This window comes from Solea senegalensis, linkage group LG3, assembly GCF_019176455.1.
Source record: "Solea senegalensis isolate Sse05_10M linkage group LG3, IFAPA_SoseM_1, whole genome shotgun sequence".
In the NCBI taxonomy this organism is placed as follows: domain Eukaryota; kingdom Metazoa; phylum Chordata; class Actinopteri; order Pleuronectiformes; family Soleidae; genus Solea; species Solea senegalensis.
Window position 1 is genome coordinate 11,096,413 of NC_058023.1, and position 14,945 is coordinate 11,111,357.

The 14,945-nt window shown below is 38.6% G+C and overlaps 2 protein-coding genes across 5 annotated transcripts; one reads left to right on the forward strand and one right to left on the reverse strand.

Annotated features, from left to right (window-relative positions):
- Positions 1-716: 716 nt before the first annotated feature.
- Positions 717-8,279, forward strand: LOC122766881 (leishmanolysin-like peptidase 2). Its single transcript, XM_044022096.1, has 14 exons — positions 717-3,060; positions 3,351-3,444; positions 3,754-3,805; positions 3,940-4,089; positions 4,236-4,361; positions 4,461-4,545; positions 4,788-4,933; positions 5,016-5,199; positions 5,387-5,456; positions 6,337-6,433; positions 6,648-6,755; positions 6,838-6,969; positions 7,254-7,357; positions 7,875-8,279. Exons 1-14 carry the CDS (start codon positions 2,571-2,573, stop codon positions 8,020-8,022), a joined length of 1,986 nt encoding a protein of 661 aa, XP_043878031.1. The 5' UTR covers positions 717-2,570; the 3' UTR covers positions 8,023-8,279.
- LOC122766884 (probable E3 ubiquitin-protein ligase RNF217) lies at positions 8,198-13,273 on the reverse strand. 4 transcript variants are annotated; one of them, XM_044022101.1, is made up of 9 exons: positions 13,077-13,273; positions 12,848-12,940; positions 12,355-12,444; positions 11,905-12,009; positions 11,526-11,606; positions 11,107-11,188; positions 10,903-10,997; positions 10,276-10,446; positions 8,198-9,278 (listed from the first exon to the last, which is right to left on the reverse strand). In XM_044022101.1, exons 2-9 carry the CDS (start codon positions 12,938-12,940, stop codon positions 8,823-8,825), a joined length of 1,173 nt encoding a protein of 390 aa, XP_043878036.1. In that variant the 5' UTR covers positions 13,077-13,273; the 3' UTR covers positions 8,198-8,822. The 4 variants fall into 4 exon arrangements, with proteins under 4 accessions (XP_043878036.1, XP_043878035.1, XP_043878037.1 ...); XM_044022100.1 differs by having other exon boundaries at positions 11,526-11,612; positions 13,077-13,272; XM_044022102.1 differs by lacking the exon at positions 11,107-11,188 and having other exon boundaries at positions 11,522-11,612.
- Between the last annotated feature and the right edge of the window lie 1,672 nt (positions 13,274-14,945).

Below are 14,945 nucleotides of genomic sequence, written 5' to 3' on the forward strand. Positions count from 1 at the left end.
CATTTGGATCTGGTCTCACGCATAGACTGTGTATAAAAAGTGGATGTAGTCGACCAATTTGCAGGGTGAATCTAACCAGGAAGTAACCGTTTTTTAAAATATAGAATTGTAATTATATAGATCTCCAACTTCAGTCCCACTTTTAGTTGATTGTTCAATTGATTTGATTGATAAAATAACAACAACAATAATAATAAAAAAATGTATGGTTTACCACCAACATTTTTGTTATCAGCTTGAAAATGGCTGTGTTTCAGGAATTTGCACCACTGCCAGAAATGAAGCAAATCAAGGGGAAAAAATGCTCTAAAAAGCTCATAAAACCCAATGTGCATTGTATTCATTTGTCCTGGGAGTGAATGCTGAGTAAACACTGGTCAAAAAAACCAATCCAGCCCATGGGGTTTTGATCAGTGCAAATGTGGTGTTTAATTCTCACAAGATCTGTAACATCGGTGAACATTTTGCTGAAGAGTGAACAGTCACAAAAGCCACTTTCAGGTTTTCTTCAATAGAACATGACGTCAGTTGTAAACAATGTTCCCATTTAGAGGGAAATTGGACAACACCAGTGTGATTGATGGTGAATGTATTTAAAAATGTTTTTTGTTTTTGTTTGTAACTGGAAGACCACATCCACTCTTTATATCAAGTTTCCCAGAAAATAGTGTGTATATATATGTGTGTGTGTATATGTATGTATATATATATATATATATATATGTGTGTATATATGTATATGTATATTATATGCACACACAAAAAATCATGTCCCCTATTTAAGTGCCTTTTGAGAAGTTTCCTGTAGATTGCAGGAGGTGGTTGATGACAAACGCACTGCACACAAGACACACAGAGGCACGTTTTCCTTACATCGCAGCTCACGGCGACATTTCTTTGACTTTACTATAACATATAACAAAAGAAACGCATGATTACTCCACAAACTGGCAATAACTTTAGCAGGACCCCTATCTTTGTGCACAGTGACCACATCATAACACGTAATTACACGCGTGTGTACACTTCCTAAGTGAATGTATATTATATAGAAAGCAAATGTGTCAAAAGACAATCTCTCTGGTGCCTGATTTTAGTGTGTGTGTGTGTGTGTGTGTCTGACTGAGAGAGTGAAGATGAAGCGCCCTGGTGATGAAAAAGGGCCTGAAATCACAAAAATAACCTCAACTTGAATCTTGAGCCCCTGAGGGGAATATCATCACATTCTGTCACATTTTGACTCAACAGACTTGTGGTGTGCCATTCATATTGTACTTTATATGGTGTTTTTATTTCAGCAAGTTGCTTCTCTTCTGTTGTTTTCCTCTTGTGTTCTCTTTGCTTTGATGAATGTATTAGTGTTGCTGTACAGTAGCAGTTTTAAATTTAGCTTAATGAGAGCAAAAGCGGTTTTATGATTTTTATTAGGGTCAATTTCACTGTATATAAGTAAAAATGTGGCTGAGATTAAACAATTTGCACTTTTAGGTTTTGGTGTGTTGTGTTTGTGTTTGGTTAGGAGTGGCTGACGCCTCCTGTGACAAAGAGATGAAACAGTTGCTGTTGCTTTGTGCTCTGTATTCAAACGTGCTGTCGAGTTTCTCACACAGAGAATGAGATGAGCTCTTACTCGTCAGCGGTCGTCCTGGAGAGAAGGCAGATGATTGTCATCACTGTGATGTGAAGGATTAAAGGTGGATGTAGAGAAAATGAAGCTGGCCACATGGAGCGACTGCCTCTGCTTCAAACTATAAGGTAAATAATTGAATGAAGCGATAATTGAAGCATAGTTGAATTGGGCTCTAGTTTAGCTGCCCTGATCTTAGAGCAGAGCTGACTCACGATAACCTTTGATTTAATGCAAGAGATCACTGTTTTAATGCATGACTTATTAAGTGGAGCTATTGGGTGTACTTTTCGTGAATCAAGGACCACGTTTATAATGACTCAATGTTAAAGGTGCTTCATATAACCATTTTTAGTAATATATTGTGTAATATTTTCTTAATATTGGAACACTAAAATAAGCTTAACACACTCATGTGTAGCTTTTTTATTCCATTTTTGTCTTAATTCATATTCATCCAAAAAAATTTAATTACTTATAAGGCACTTCTCACACTGCTGGGAATACAATTCTGTGGAGAAATGAGTTTAAGTCCCTAATTATTGCATTGGTCTAAAAATGCGTCACTGCAGAACCAGTTTTCCAGGACATGACTCTAGTGTTCAGAATTGCTATTGCTGCTGGAATATCTAAATTAATGAGCGCAATCATTTAATCATGTAATATTAAAAGGTGAGTTTTCTCACTGTGTCTTGTTTAAATTTCTTTAAAAAAAAGTTTTATTTATATTCATATCAGGTCTTTGGGATTACAACAAAAACAGTATAATGTGAATATTCTACAGGAAATTAGCTCAAATTGTATAGTTTTAGAAAACGTCTAGTCGAACAAACTACATGTCACAATTATACATGCTATCATTAATAGTGGTCAGATCTGATCCACCACATTTAGGTGGAAACATATTGCAAACACACAAAAACCCCCTCAGACTCTATATGACATGACATCTGTGTTCATTGTGACCTATAAAGAGGCTCCAGCCATAGATATGCCTTTACCTCCACCCCTGAGACTGTGGGTGGTGGTGGTAGTGGTGGTGTTGGTGGTCACAGTGGTGGTCAAACCCTCTGGAGCCTTGCAGAGGTGCATCTTTGATGAGGTTCAGGCTCAGGTCAGGGTGGTCAGAGCTGCCCCAAACCACACAGACAACCTGACCAACGAACCTGGACTCAGACTCTCGGCTGGGGAAGAGCACCCGCTCACTGCTGGGCAACGAACCAGTAACCAAGGAGGGAGGACAGGTGTCTCAGTTAAACAGAGACACCTGAGTACCCGCAGAGAGATGACCTCATCCCCCGCTGCCTCGCCACAGCCAATCAGGATCCACACCTGGATCCCAAGAGAGAGCGACAACATAACGGACGCTGAGAGAAGTCGACTGACATCAGCTGTGGAGGAGGCTGTGAAGAAGGTGTCCTCTTTACTGTCGGGTAAAGAACAGAACAGAACACACACACACGCACACTCACACACATTCTTATGCAGCATTCTTAGTGAGGACACTCAAAGACATAATCCAGCCCCTTACCCTAACCTTAATCTAAAACCTACAAACAGCCCATTTAAGGTGTGACAGAACATGAGGAGCAGCCGAATTGTCCTCGCTTCCACAAAATGGCCTCGCTCCCTGTGGTTCATAAGTCTTTTGGTCCTCACAAAGATGCATGTCCAACAAATACACGCACAGACTAATACGTGTCAACTATTGATTTTTATACAGTGAACAGTATTCTGGGTCCTTTGCTGCTCAGTAGAGACGTCAACAAATACTGCAAGTTTGTCTGGAGCAATTCAAGAAATGCCAACTACAACAGGTGTGTGTTTCTGTCTCTCTGTGTGTACTTTTATTTGTTACCTCTTTCTGGCATAAACCCTGACCTTGTCATGACCAGTAGTCCTCATAGGGACCAGAACCTGATCTACGAGGCAGAACTGAATTTCTGAGGAACTGGTTAAGATTAGGGATACGGTTTTAATTGTGGTTAGGTTATGGTTAGGGTTAGGCATTAACTGGTTATGGTTAAGATTAGGGATGAGGTTTCGGTTAGGCTGAACCAGTGAATGAATGTCTCGGTGCAGTGTCCTCACAAGAATAGCTGAATTCAACTCTCGTCTTTCTTCAGGTGTGGCCGAGCCAACATGAACTACAGGAACGAGACGTGTCTGGATGTGATAGTAAGTCAGTCTTACTGATTTTATTTTAGAAACTGTTGTGCGTCTGTGCTCTGTCCATGAGTGGTGACGCTGCATCATCTTAAAATTTGACCACCACACAGAATGTCAAGCAGTGTTTGGTGTTGTCCAATCAGATTCCAGATGATCACCTGACTGGCTGTGATATTTACCCAGAGCCGGATTCACCTGGCAGGACTGTTCTCAGAGCTGAAGGAGCTGGAATCCCTGACACCGACTTTCTGCTCTATCTCCACATCCGCTCCACTGACAAGTGTAGAGCACAGGTGAAGACTTCACTTTCTTTTCTTTCTGTTTGTCATGGAGCATCGTGACGTAAAAATGATAATGGATTACATGGACATGTATTAACTGAAGGTAAAAGTGTGTATCTGTACCCACTGCTTCAACTTCATGTAATTTTATTTTCCAGCCACATGTGTTGGCCTATGCTGTCCACTGCCAGACTGACACCCATGGGCGACCAGTGGCAGGGTTGGTGGTCATCTGCAGGCACAAACTGAGAGAAGCTGCATACAACCACCAGACTACAGTCCAGGTTCTACTTTCTATAATGAACTAAATAATTCAATCATTAGAGTTGTCTGTTTCGATTTTTCCCTGAAAAATAGACTTTAAGTTTGTGTGTATTTTCCAGACTGTGATTCATGAGCTTTTTCATGCACTTGGATTCTCTAAAGATCTCTTCCACACATGGAGAGACTGTTCATCCACTACCCAAGGTTTTTCTTTTTAATGTCATTTTTTAAAACATTATATACTATATCACTATATCAACTTAAATGTGGCTCTACATTCTCAATAGTACTCTTTTGCAATTGTGTGTGAAAGAAGTATCTAATGAAAATAATATTCTAATAAATGAATTGAAATGTAATAATTTCAGGTAGTTGGAATGGGATAAATACAACAGTAATGTATAGTAAGTGCTTTACAATGTGTTTTTCTTTTGTTTAAACTGCAGGGGGAGCTGGATGTTCACCTCTGGGGAAACTGGTTCACTCTGATGGATCAGGCCAGATGAGGATTTACAGCCAGTCTGTCATCTCTGCCCTGCAGGAACACCTGGCATCAGCTGACCCTGAGCTCGGAGGACCGTTGGAGAACCTGGTACGGAGAGCTCAGGTCCTACAAGCTCTCGTAATACCTTCATTTTCAACAAAAGTTCTGCCTTTATGTCTTCTATCTTCAGCATGTGGCAGCAGGCCGAGTGTCCTCTCACTGGGAGTCCCGGGTGCTGCGTGGGTCCATTATGACTGCAGTGCTGGAGGACTCGACCACAGTCCGGATCGACCCGGTCACTTTAGCTGCATTACAGGACACAGGCTGGTACACAGTGAACCTGAGCCAGGCACAGAGTCTGGTCTGGGGCCAAGGTGAACTCTATCAATATGAATATTATCACAAAAGAAGAATGTTAACATCATACCACAAAGTAAACATACAGCAGCTAAAGTTTAAATATGAAATCACCTGACTTGTTTGAAAGATGGTTTATCAGTGAAAACATGCATACATTTTAACGATGAATGTCTATTTACAGATACATGTGTGTGTTTTTAGGTGACGGAGCCACATTTGGCTCCCTGTCAAACTGCAAAGACAACTCCTCATCCTTTTTCTGCACTGGCAGGTAAATTTAATGGTCCTGTGTGTAACTTTTAGGAGAATTTATTGACCAGACTTCATTTTCGTAACCCCCAGCTAAACCTTTTGTAAGAACCATCTGTAAATCGAGGCCCTCGCTTTACATCTTGTGTGAAGGCCGCCTAGAGGTGTTTAAATCCGTTTACATCGGAGGTCAGAACTTGGAGTGAAGTCACCACGTTCCCACTGAGAAGTCGGAAAAAACATGGATGCATATATATAGCTCAGGCAAGCCATTGTTAGTAATACCAGTCAATAAAAACACTCATGTTATTCCACATTGAGATTCAGATTCAGACAACTTAATTTATCCCAAAGGGCAATTTAATTACCATGGTAGTTTGCACCCAAATGTCCACAGATACAAATTAAATGGTACTATGTGTACGACTGATTTACTATAGAACAAATATGACAGTAATGCAATTAACACTTGAAGTAATCAGTCTTGGGTTGGTCCAACTTTCTGATTTGACTATCTATGTTACATTACATTACATTACATTACATTACATGTCATTTCGCAGACGCTTTTATCCAAAATGACTTACAATAAGTTCATGATTGCATTTATTGAGCTGTGCACTCATATTATACTAATAAATACAGACCAATACTTCAGAACTAGAATAATAAACATAAAGGTTTACTTTGAACCTACAAAGACTTTCTTTTTAATTTAGTTCTGCACTTTAACATATTTAGATATTGTGCATTTAAAAACATTGGAAATACTTATTACTAGTGATTTTTTAACACTTATTATTGTGAATCAAAATTGTGTTGAGGAATGCCTCATCTTCATGTGCTTGGGAAAAGGTATTTTATGTCACTAATTGTTACACACTGGACTTTCCCTCTTCTAGTGAACTTGGGTGTCATTTTCTTCACCTCCATAAGGGGGAGTGTCAGACTGATCCATACCTGGAGGGATGTAGAGTTTTTAAGCCTCTGAAGAATGCAGTAAGTTACTGTATTTAAAGATAGAAGAAAATATCACACACAAGGAAAGTAATTTACTTCTTTAAACTAAACATGTCTATTTGTCTATTTATTTAATTAAAATCTTCTCAGCTCCTTAATATACTGTATGTTATGTATTTATTTGTAATCTTTACTTTTGTGTTGCTCCCACAAAATCACCTCTTCACGTCTTTCTTTTACCGTCAATCTTCAGAGTGAATGTTGGAAGGGGGAAAACACTCGTCAGTCAACTGTGGAGGAGAGGAGTGGAGAGATTTGGGGCTTTGAAAGCCGCTGCTTCTTCTCCAACCTGACCAGACAGGTGTGTGTGTGTGTGAACATGAGTCCCATTGACCTGCCTATTTCTAACTTTTTCCTTTATTTAATCCCCCTCTAACCAATAGAGACAGCTGCCAGTGTTAAGCAGCCCCCTGGAGGGCCGCTGTTACAGACACAGGTGTACTGCACCAAACAGGTATCGAATCCAAGTTTCTGGCTCTGACTGGATGGACTGTCCAGCAGGGGGCACAATTCAGGTAACGTGACCCAACTACTATATCATAGTCTGTAGTTCTACAGTTCTATTTTCCAAACATTTAAATGGGGACCCAATGTTCTATCTATCATAACCATATTTACAATATAAATATAAATTTCAACAAGAGTACATTTGAGCATAATATAACGTTTCTATTTGAAGAGCCATTTCTGTAGTAGTTGTACTAAGATCACATTTAGATTAAAATGTACACACAGAGCAACAAATACTGTATATCTTTTTAAATATATACACATGACCTGCTTTGCTTTTTATTCTCAGATAAAAGGGTTCCAGGGTTTAGTTTCCTGTCCACAGAGGAGGTTATGTCTGTACCCTGACATTACTCCTCCCCCAGGTGATGTCAATCCTGCTTCTCACACCAGGCAAGTATGGAAAAATAAGGATTGTTTTTGATTCACAATAATAAGTGTTCAAAACTAATAAAAAAAAAGTAATAAGTACAATGTTTTTAAATGCACAATATCTAAATATGTTAAATTGCAGATCTAAATAAAAGTCTTTGTAGGTTCATAGTAAACCTTTATGTTTATTATTCTAGTTCTGAAGTATCGGGTCTGTATTTATAAGTATAATATGAGTGCACAGCTCAATAAAGGCAGACATTTCTCATTTAACAGATTTATGTATTCATTGTATAGTGTCCAGCAGAGTTTATGCTCTATAATCTCTTTAATAGTTTAACATGAATATGATTTTTTTTTAACATGTCATCTGCAAATATAATAACGTATTTAACGTAAGTTATTAGATACTATGAAAATATCAACATAACATGGTAATAAGGTCAGTACTGAACCTTGTGGAATACCACAGGTTATTCTTCTACAATGGGATTCAGTATTGTTCATTGTTACATCTTATTTATCTATATTTTTTCAGCAACCCTTATGAGATGTTCGCCTCTGTGCCAGTGCTGGCCTTCGCTGCTGCTGCTGCTGCTGTGTGTCTCCTGGCTGTGTCCTACAGGAAATGTCGCTCATGCAGGGACAGGATCCACACTGTCCCAGAAGATCACAGTCACCCCTAAAAACATCCACCACAGAGAGACTTGAATAAAGTAACTGTAAGTTTTTTGTTTTTTTCTCCCCTCACTAACATGATATAAGATGCTTTATATTTTTGATGTAAAACAAAATGAATAAGAACAATAATGAATACTAACTCAACATTCCCAACTAATTAAATCACAGACACAATCCATGTTTAATTACAATTTTTATTAATACAAAGGCAGTGAGGTTTTTATATTGGAAAATAATAGTGTTAGATTCTGGTATGGCTTCACACACGTCATGATTTAAAGTCTACCCATTTTACATTTATATTATTTAACATGTTTTTTTTATATATATATTAATATTGTTAAATATATACACTTGTGATTTTGGTGTGGTGACCCCAAAAGGGAGAAGTTCCATTACTACAGGTCATACAATTTAAATTATTACGGTATTATTATTACAAAGTAAGATGTGCAAACTGGATTATACGAGTGTGCAAAAAGCAGATCACTGTGAACAGAGCTGGTTACTAATGCTTTTGTGAAGCAGCAGCAATAACAACCATTTTGTTTACACTGGCAGAAAATTAATTGTTCACTATTTGTGCTAATGACACCAAGTTTTTTTTTTTTTAAATATATATAAATGTCTTGTATTCAAACCCTTGTCAAACAAGTTGACAGTGCTGATTGAGCTTGACATGACTCTCCGTGTGTTTCTCAGTATAGTGGTTTGTAGGTCTTTGTAAATATCACCTAAAGTAACAGCATTAAAATTAAAATCAGTGCCATTGCCACTTCATGCTGAGACGGGCCTTTGTCGTTTTTCATCTTCTGTGCCATATTGGAATGGAGGTCTGTCTGGGAGCCACACCACTGACACACATTTGAAACGGCGTACTGGTTTTACTGCATTTACGCTTTCGTTGCAGGCAGATAAAGCAGAACACCGCTTGGCAGCGAGGGCAGGTAACGTTTTTGCAGTGCTGCTGGTTGTGCTCCACCTTCAAGCCACATGTGGGACAGGCTCGCACTGAAGGGCAGTTGGTAGCGCCCCTCACCTCAGGAAGACTGATGGTGCGGCATGACTTCAGAATCTGCAGGTCCTTGTTGACACAGCCGGAGTTGCCACATCGGTAACGTTGGGGGGCAACACCCTTCCACGGCTTTTGACACTGCCAGCAGAAGAGGGAGTATGTGGGATCATCAGCTGCGCAAATGGTGCATGTCACACACAGGTTGGATAGATCTGTTCTCTCCACGTATGTCTTGCAATGTGGGCACTGATATGGAAAAAGAGAACAATTTATAACAGGTCACTTACAGGTCATTCAACAAAAACATCAATAGCTAACTCTTCCAATCCAATCCAACTTTATTTGTTAAGCACTTTAAACAAACCACAATGGACCAAAGTGCTGTACAGAATAAATAAAAGGCATCATAAATAAAAGGTTCAAAATTAGATAAAACAGCTTAAAATAAATTAGAATCATAAAACACAATAAGACTTAGCAGCCATACAATAAAAAACAATAAATTCTATTCAAATTAAAATATGTAAAATAAACCAAACGTCTCCATGAAGTGTCAAAGGCCAAAGAGAAAAGGTGGGTTTTAAGAAGGGATTCAAAAACAGACAAGGACGTGCAGAGGCAGATCATTCTGCCTCTGCACATAAGGTCATTGTAATCTTGAAGATTACAATGACCTGGATGAATAAGAACCTCCACAGACAACATGTAGGAGGTTTTCTTGGCAGAAATACAGAGGAATGGGTTGTGATGTGGCTCACCATGCCAGGACCATGTAGTGGAAAAGTCTTTCTTTGTCCCAGTTTACAAGCACTAGCAGCTACACTAGGTAGTGATATTCCCCACATTAAGCTTGTTTGTATTAGGCAGTTTCCGGTTTAGGTGGCAGGTATTTGTGAGCAAGTCAAGTGCCATTCGAAGTTTTCCTACTATCCTTGAACTTATATTTATATATTTAATTTGTTAAGAAGATTGAGCATAAATGCATTCTCCCGGTCTGGATTTCGCAATGCTTCACTGTCTTCTTCTTTGGTGTACTTGTTTCTTCTATAATTTCCATTTCCATGCAATAGTAATTCAACTCCCAACCACATTATCTGGATGACTTTATCTGTTTTTAGTCAGACTAACACAATAATTATTTTATTTAATTTGTAAACGTACTGACAAACAAAGAATAATGACATGATTTTGCTTTAGTTATTTAAATGATAAAAATCAAACAAAAAAACATTGGACCACTTACTGGCTGAGTCTCACAGTAGGATGTAACAGCGAGGTGGGCCATGGTCATTTCAAAGTCTTGCATTTCTTCAGGAGACAAATCAGCCAGCCTGCGCACTTCCTGGTATGACCAAAGTTTATTGCATTTTTTGGTACCGTTTACTAGAGCAGGACATGTGAACTTGTAATCCCCCTTTAAAAAGCAAAGACAAAAAAACGGACAAGCATGTGACAACAGTACGGACCAAACAAGCACTTATCGATTATGTAAATAATCGATTGTGCGGATATTCAAAAACACTTTTTGTTAAAAACGTCTTTAGTCTAGAAAATTCAGGAACATTCATGCACTTTTAAATGAGCATTTTATTAAATTCAGGGCTTTACCTATGATGGGAGTATTTTACTTTGTTATATTGATACTGTAACTTTAGAAATCTGGGATTTGTCTGGGTCCAGTTCAATCCGGAGCCTGTGACATATCATGTGACATGTTTTCATGGATTCAAACAAATAAATAAATATATGGCGTTGTTGCAGTGTAGCTGTACTGTGTCAGTCACACCTATTGGCTCCTTCCAAGTACCCAAATTAATAGGCACAAAAAAAGAACAACAACAACAAAAAAAGAGTTAAAAGTTGTAGATACCTCGTCCAACCTACTGCGACACCACCCCGTTAGAGTTTCCGGGGTGACAGCATGGCCGCATGACATCAGTCCTTTGAGACAACCATCGTCTGACGCTGCAGTGTACGACAACGATTTAAAGAAATTATTTTTATTTTTTTTCATCCCAACTCCACAACTCTCATTGTTTTCTGTGTCTGAGAGAGCAAATAGATGTTATCTTACACACTGGATCCAGGTCGTCCTGCCTGTCGACAAATGTCAGGGTTTTATCCTTGGGGTCGTACATCTTCCTCACACTCAATGCCTTGTAAATCAGATAAAAAGTTACTTTCATTTTCATAAAATGTCACTGTACAGTCCAAACCAATCACTACACTACTTTGCGATGTGCTATATTTATGTGTAGATAAATCAATCAATCTATACATAAATGTATTCAAGCGGAGCCTCCAAAACGTCATCAAATAGTCCGAGTTCCACGACATTGAAGTTTTTTTTGAACATTCATTTTTGAATTTAAAATATTTTGTCTCAGCATCATTATCCATGATCTCAATGTGGATTTAAAAACTTTTTTTTTTTAGAGACAACTGAGTTGTCACAACTTTGTGTTGTGTTTATAAATCTACAAATGAACACACTGGATCCAGGTCCTCCTCCTTGTCGACAAACGTCAGGGTGTTATCCTTGGGGTCATGCATCTTCTTCAGCTCTTTCCCTATCTGCACCTTGTAAATCAGATAAAGTTTAAGTTCATTTCATTTTCATAAATATCACTGTACAGTCCAAACCAATCACTACACTATACTTTGCGAAGTGGTATACTGTATTTATGTATAGATAAATAAATAAATCTATACATAAATGTATTCAAGCGGAGCCTCCAAAACGTCATCAAATCGTCCGAGTCCCACAACATTTAAGTAAATATTGAACATTCATTATTGAATTTAAAATATTTTGTCTCAGCATTATTATCCATGATCTAAATGTGGATTAAAAAAAACATTTTAGAGACACCTGAATTGTCACAACTTCACGTTGATGTTTGTTGTTCCTGTCGACAAACGTCAGGGTTTTATCCTTGGGGTTGTGTATCTTCCTCGGCTCTTTCACTCTCTGCGTCTTGTAAATCAAATAAAAAGTTTTAAGTTACTTTCATTTTCATAAATATCACTGTACAGTCCAAACCAATCACTACACTACTTTGCGAAGTGGTATACTGTATTGATCTATAGATTAATAAATCAATCTATACATAAATGTATTTAAGCAGAGCCTCCAAAACGTCATCAAATCGTCCGAGTCCCACAACATTAAAGTTAATATTGAGCATTCATTATTGAATTTAAAATATTTTGTCTCAGTATTATTATCCATGATCTCAATGTGGATTAAAAAAAAACATTTTAGAGACACCTGAGTTGTCCCAACTTTGTACTGTATTTATAAATATACAAATGAACACACCAGATTCGGGCCGTCTTTCCTGTCGACAAACGTCGGGGTTTTATCTGTGGGGTTGTTCTTCATCTTCAGCTCTTCCACACATCTTGAAAACTGCAATGTGGTAACATAATATGTTTAACATATATATTAACAATTATTACATAATGAATTGTATTACTCTTTGAAGGGTTGGTCCCACATAGAATCTAGTCAGTTATCATAATATGGAGGATTTTTTTCCATATAAATCACATAAAGAGTTTAAGTTACTTTCATCTTCATACAATATCACTGTACAGTCCAAACCAATCACTACACTACTTTAGGATGTGGTACATTTATTTATAGATTAATAAATCACTCTACACATCCCACAACATTCATTATTGAATTTAAAATATTTTGTCTCAGCATTATTATCCATTATCTAAATGTGGATTAAAAAAAAACATTTTAGAGACACCTGAGTTGTCACAACTTTCTGTTGTGTCTATAAATATACAAATGAACACACCAGATCAAGGTCCCCCTTCCTGCCGACAAACATCAGGGTTTTATCCTTGGGGTTGTTCTTCATCTTCAGCTCTGCCACACATTTTGAAAACATCTGCAATGTGGTAACATAATATTTTTTAAGATATGTTAACAAATGTAATATGAATGTTGTTATTATTGCCCGAGGGGCCCTAAATTCCCTTGGAACGCCCCTGACAGTTTTAATAAAATTATAAAAAAGTACTTACCTTAGCGTGTCGGTGTTGTTTTGTTTGTCAACTGGAAGCGTTGAAGACCGAACTACATGGCAGTTGGTTTCGCCCCGAATGAAACGGGTTGTAAAGTGTGCAGATATTGTAAGATGAGTGAGTGAGTTGTGTCTGTGTTTGTCCTCTCAGTCCGTCTGTCTGACTGTCCGCGTTGTTTCTCGTTTAAGACCTGACTGACGACTGCTGCTGGCTTAGAAAGTGAAAGTTAACAGGAGGGAAACATGATATTGGCTGCTGGGTGAGTATCGCAGCAAGTTTTCAACCTCCCATTTTATCACACGACAACCAAATGGCGTGTTGTTGTGACATGGTAGTTATCGAAGTTATATTGAGCAATTGCTACTTTAGTGCGGTTATGATTGTTTTATCATGTGTGTAACTTGTTTTGAGGCAACGGACGGTTGACAGGGGCTGGAACACCAACGCAACTGATGCCTTCACGGGCCATAGCATAGCATGTAAAACAAGGGCTGGACTATGTGATGAAACAGGTTACCGTGATTAACGTTTTCTAAAAGAGTAGCTATTGTGAGAAATTTCACATAATTGAAGATTGATTTTGAACGGTGAATAAACCGTCACACGTGGTTTTAAATGTAAATAGAGCTCCGGACGTCACGCGACGTCACTGGTGCTTTTCTCGCTTTTCCACTACATGGTCCCGGCTCCACCATGGATGTATTATCAGAACTGGATAGAGCACCGCCCCCTCTGCCATGATGGCCACTTCCGTGAACTGCAGCAAAAAATACTCACGGGCCCAGAAAGCAATTTTCCCATTGACCACAATAGTAAAAGATTATAAAAAACTGTTCACAGGACACCTCCAGACATGGACATAGGCATGTATAGATCTTTATATTCTATATTTTTAGTTCATAGAGTTTCATATTTGAAAAACCTTCCTAAAGGCCATAACAAGTCCAGAAAAATCTTATTTCCCAGAGTGACGTCACAGCTGAGTACGGGTACAGCAAAGCGCGGTCATGTGGCTTCGGGGCAAGGGTTACTGTCAGGGAAGCATACGATGTGAACACTTTACGAGAAATGTGAACAAATGAAGGCAATGAGGAGTTTTCTTATACATTGTTTAACATGCCGAGCCAGGTGAGAATGCGGATGGCTCATTCACATAGCTGGAAGGCATCATGGGGGTAACACTACTGCACATGCTCATGCTCTACACAACCCGGAAATAAACGCGGAAGTCAGAAACTTTTTTGGCATATGCGCTGGGTGAGCAACTCCATAGGAATGAACGGAACCAGAGTGGTGGTGCTCTATCCAGTTCTTATAATACAGCCATGGGCTCAACTCGGTTTTGGTTGGTTTTCCATTACAATATAGTCCTCCTCAACGTGGGGCGGGTCCCTGCACGGCTGCATGAAACTGCTGCGACTTTGTTCTATACATGACACACACAAACTAGTGACTTGTAAAGCTGTTGTTTTCGACATACTGATTAATTATTTTTTTATTCACATAATCGTTCAGTACTTCCTGCATGACTGACAAGTCACACCAGACTCCTCTGTTAAATTTTGAGATTTTAGTCAAGATCACTGTGTCTCTGTGAAGACTGATGGCTTTATGGCCTTGGCCAGATCATCACCCTCTGTGGACTTCGTTTGTCACTGGGTGAGAGCAGAAAGAAAGGGTCAGAAAGAGACGGATAGGAGGAAATAAAGAGAGAGAGAAAACTGGATTGCAGGGGCAAAGATTAGAAAAAGGTTTTACACTCCAACCTTTGAGAAGGGTTTTGCAATACAGCTGGCATGTGCTGAGTTTACTACTGGAGTGTTCTTTTGATGTGTGCCATATTAGTGAAATAAATGCGCAGATTTTGAT

Coding starts and splice junctions, on each gene's coding strand:
- LOC122766881 (XM_044022096.1), top strand. CDS start 2,571: ATGACATCTGTGTTCATTGTGACCTATAAAGAGGCTCCAGCCATAGAT. Junction 5,457..6,336: donor TCCTTTTTCTGCACTGGCAG/GTAAATTTAATG, acceptor TCCCTCTTCTAG/TGAACTTGGGTGTCATTTTC. Junction 6,970..7,253: donor CAGCAGGGGGCACAATTCAG/GTAACGTGACCC, acceptor TTTTATTCTCAG/ATAAAAGGGTTCCAGGGTTT.
- LOC122766884 (XM_044022100.1), bottom strand. CDS start 12,940: ATGTTTTCAAAATGTGTGGCAGAGCTGAAGATGAAGAACAACCCCAAG. Junction 10,998..11,106: donor GGACGACCTGGATCCAGTGT/GTAAGATAACAT, acceptor CGTACACTGCAG/CGTCAGACGATGGTTGTCTC. Junction 10,447..10,902: donor GTCGCAGTAGGTTGGACGAG/GTATCTACAACT, acceptor TGCTTTTTAAAG/GGGGATTACAAGTTCACATG.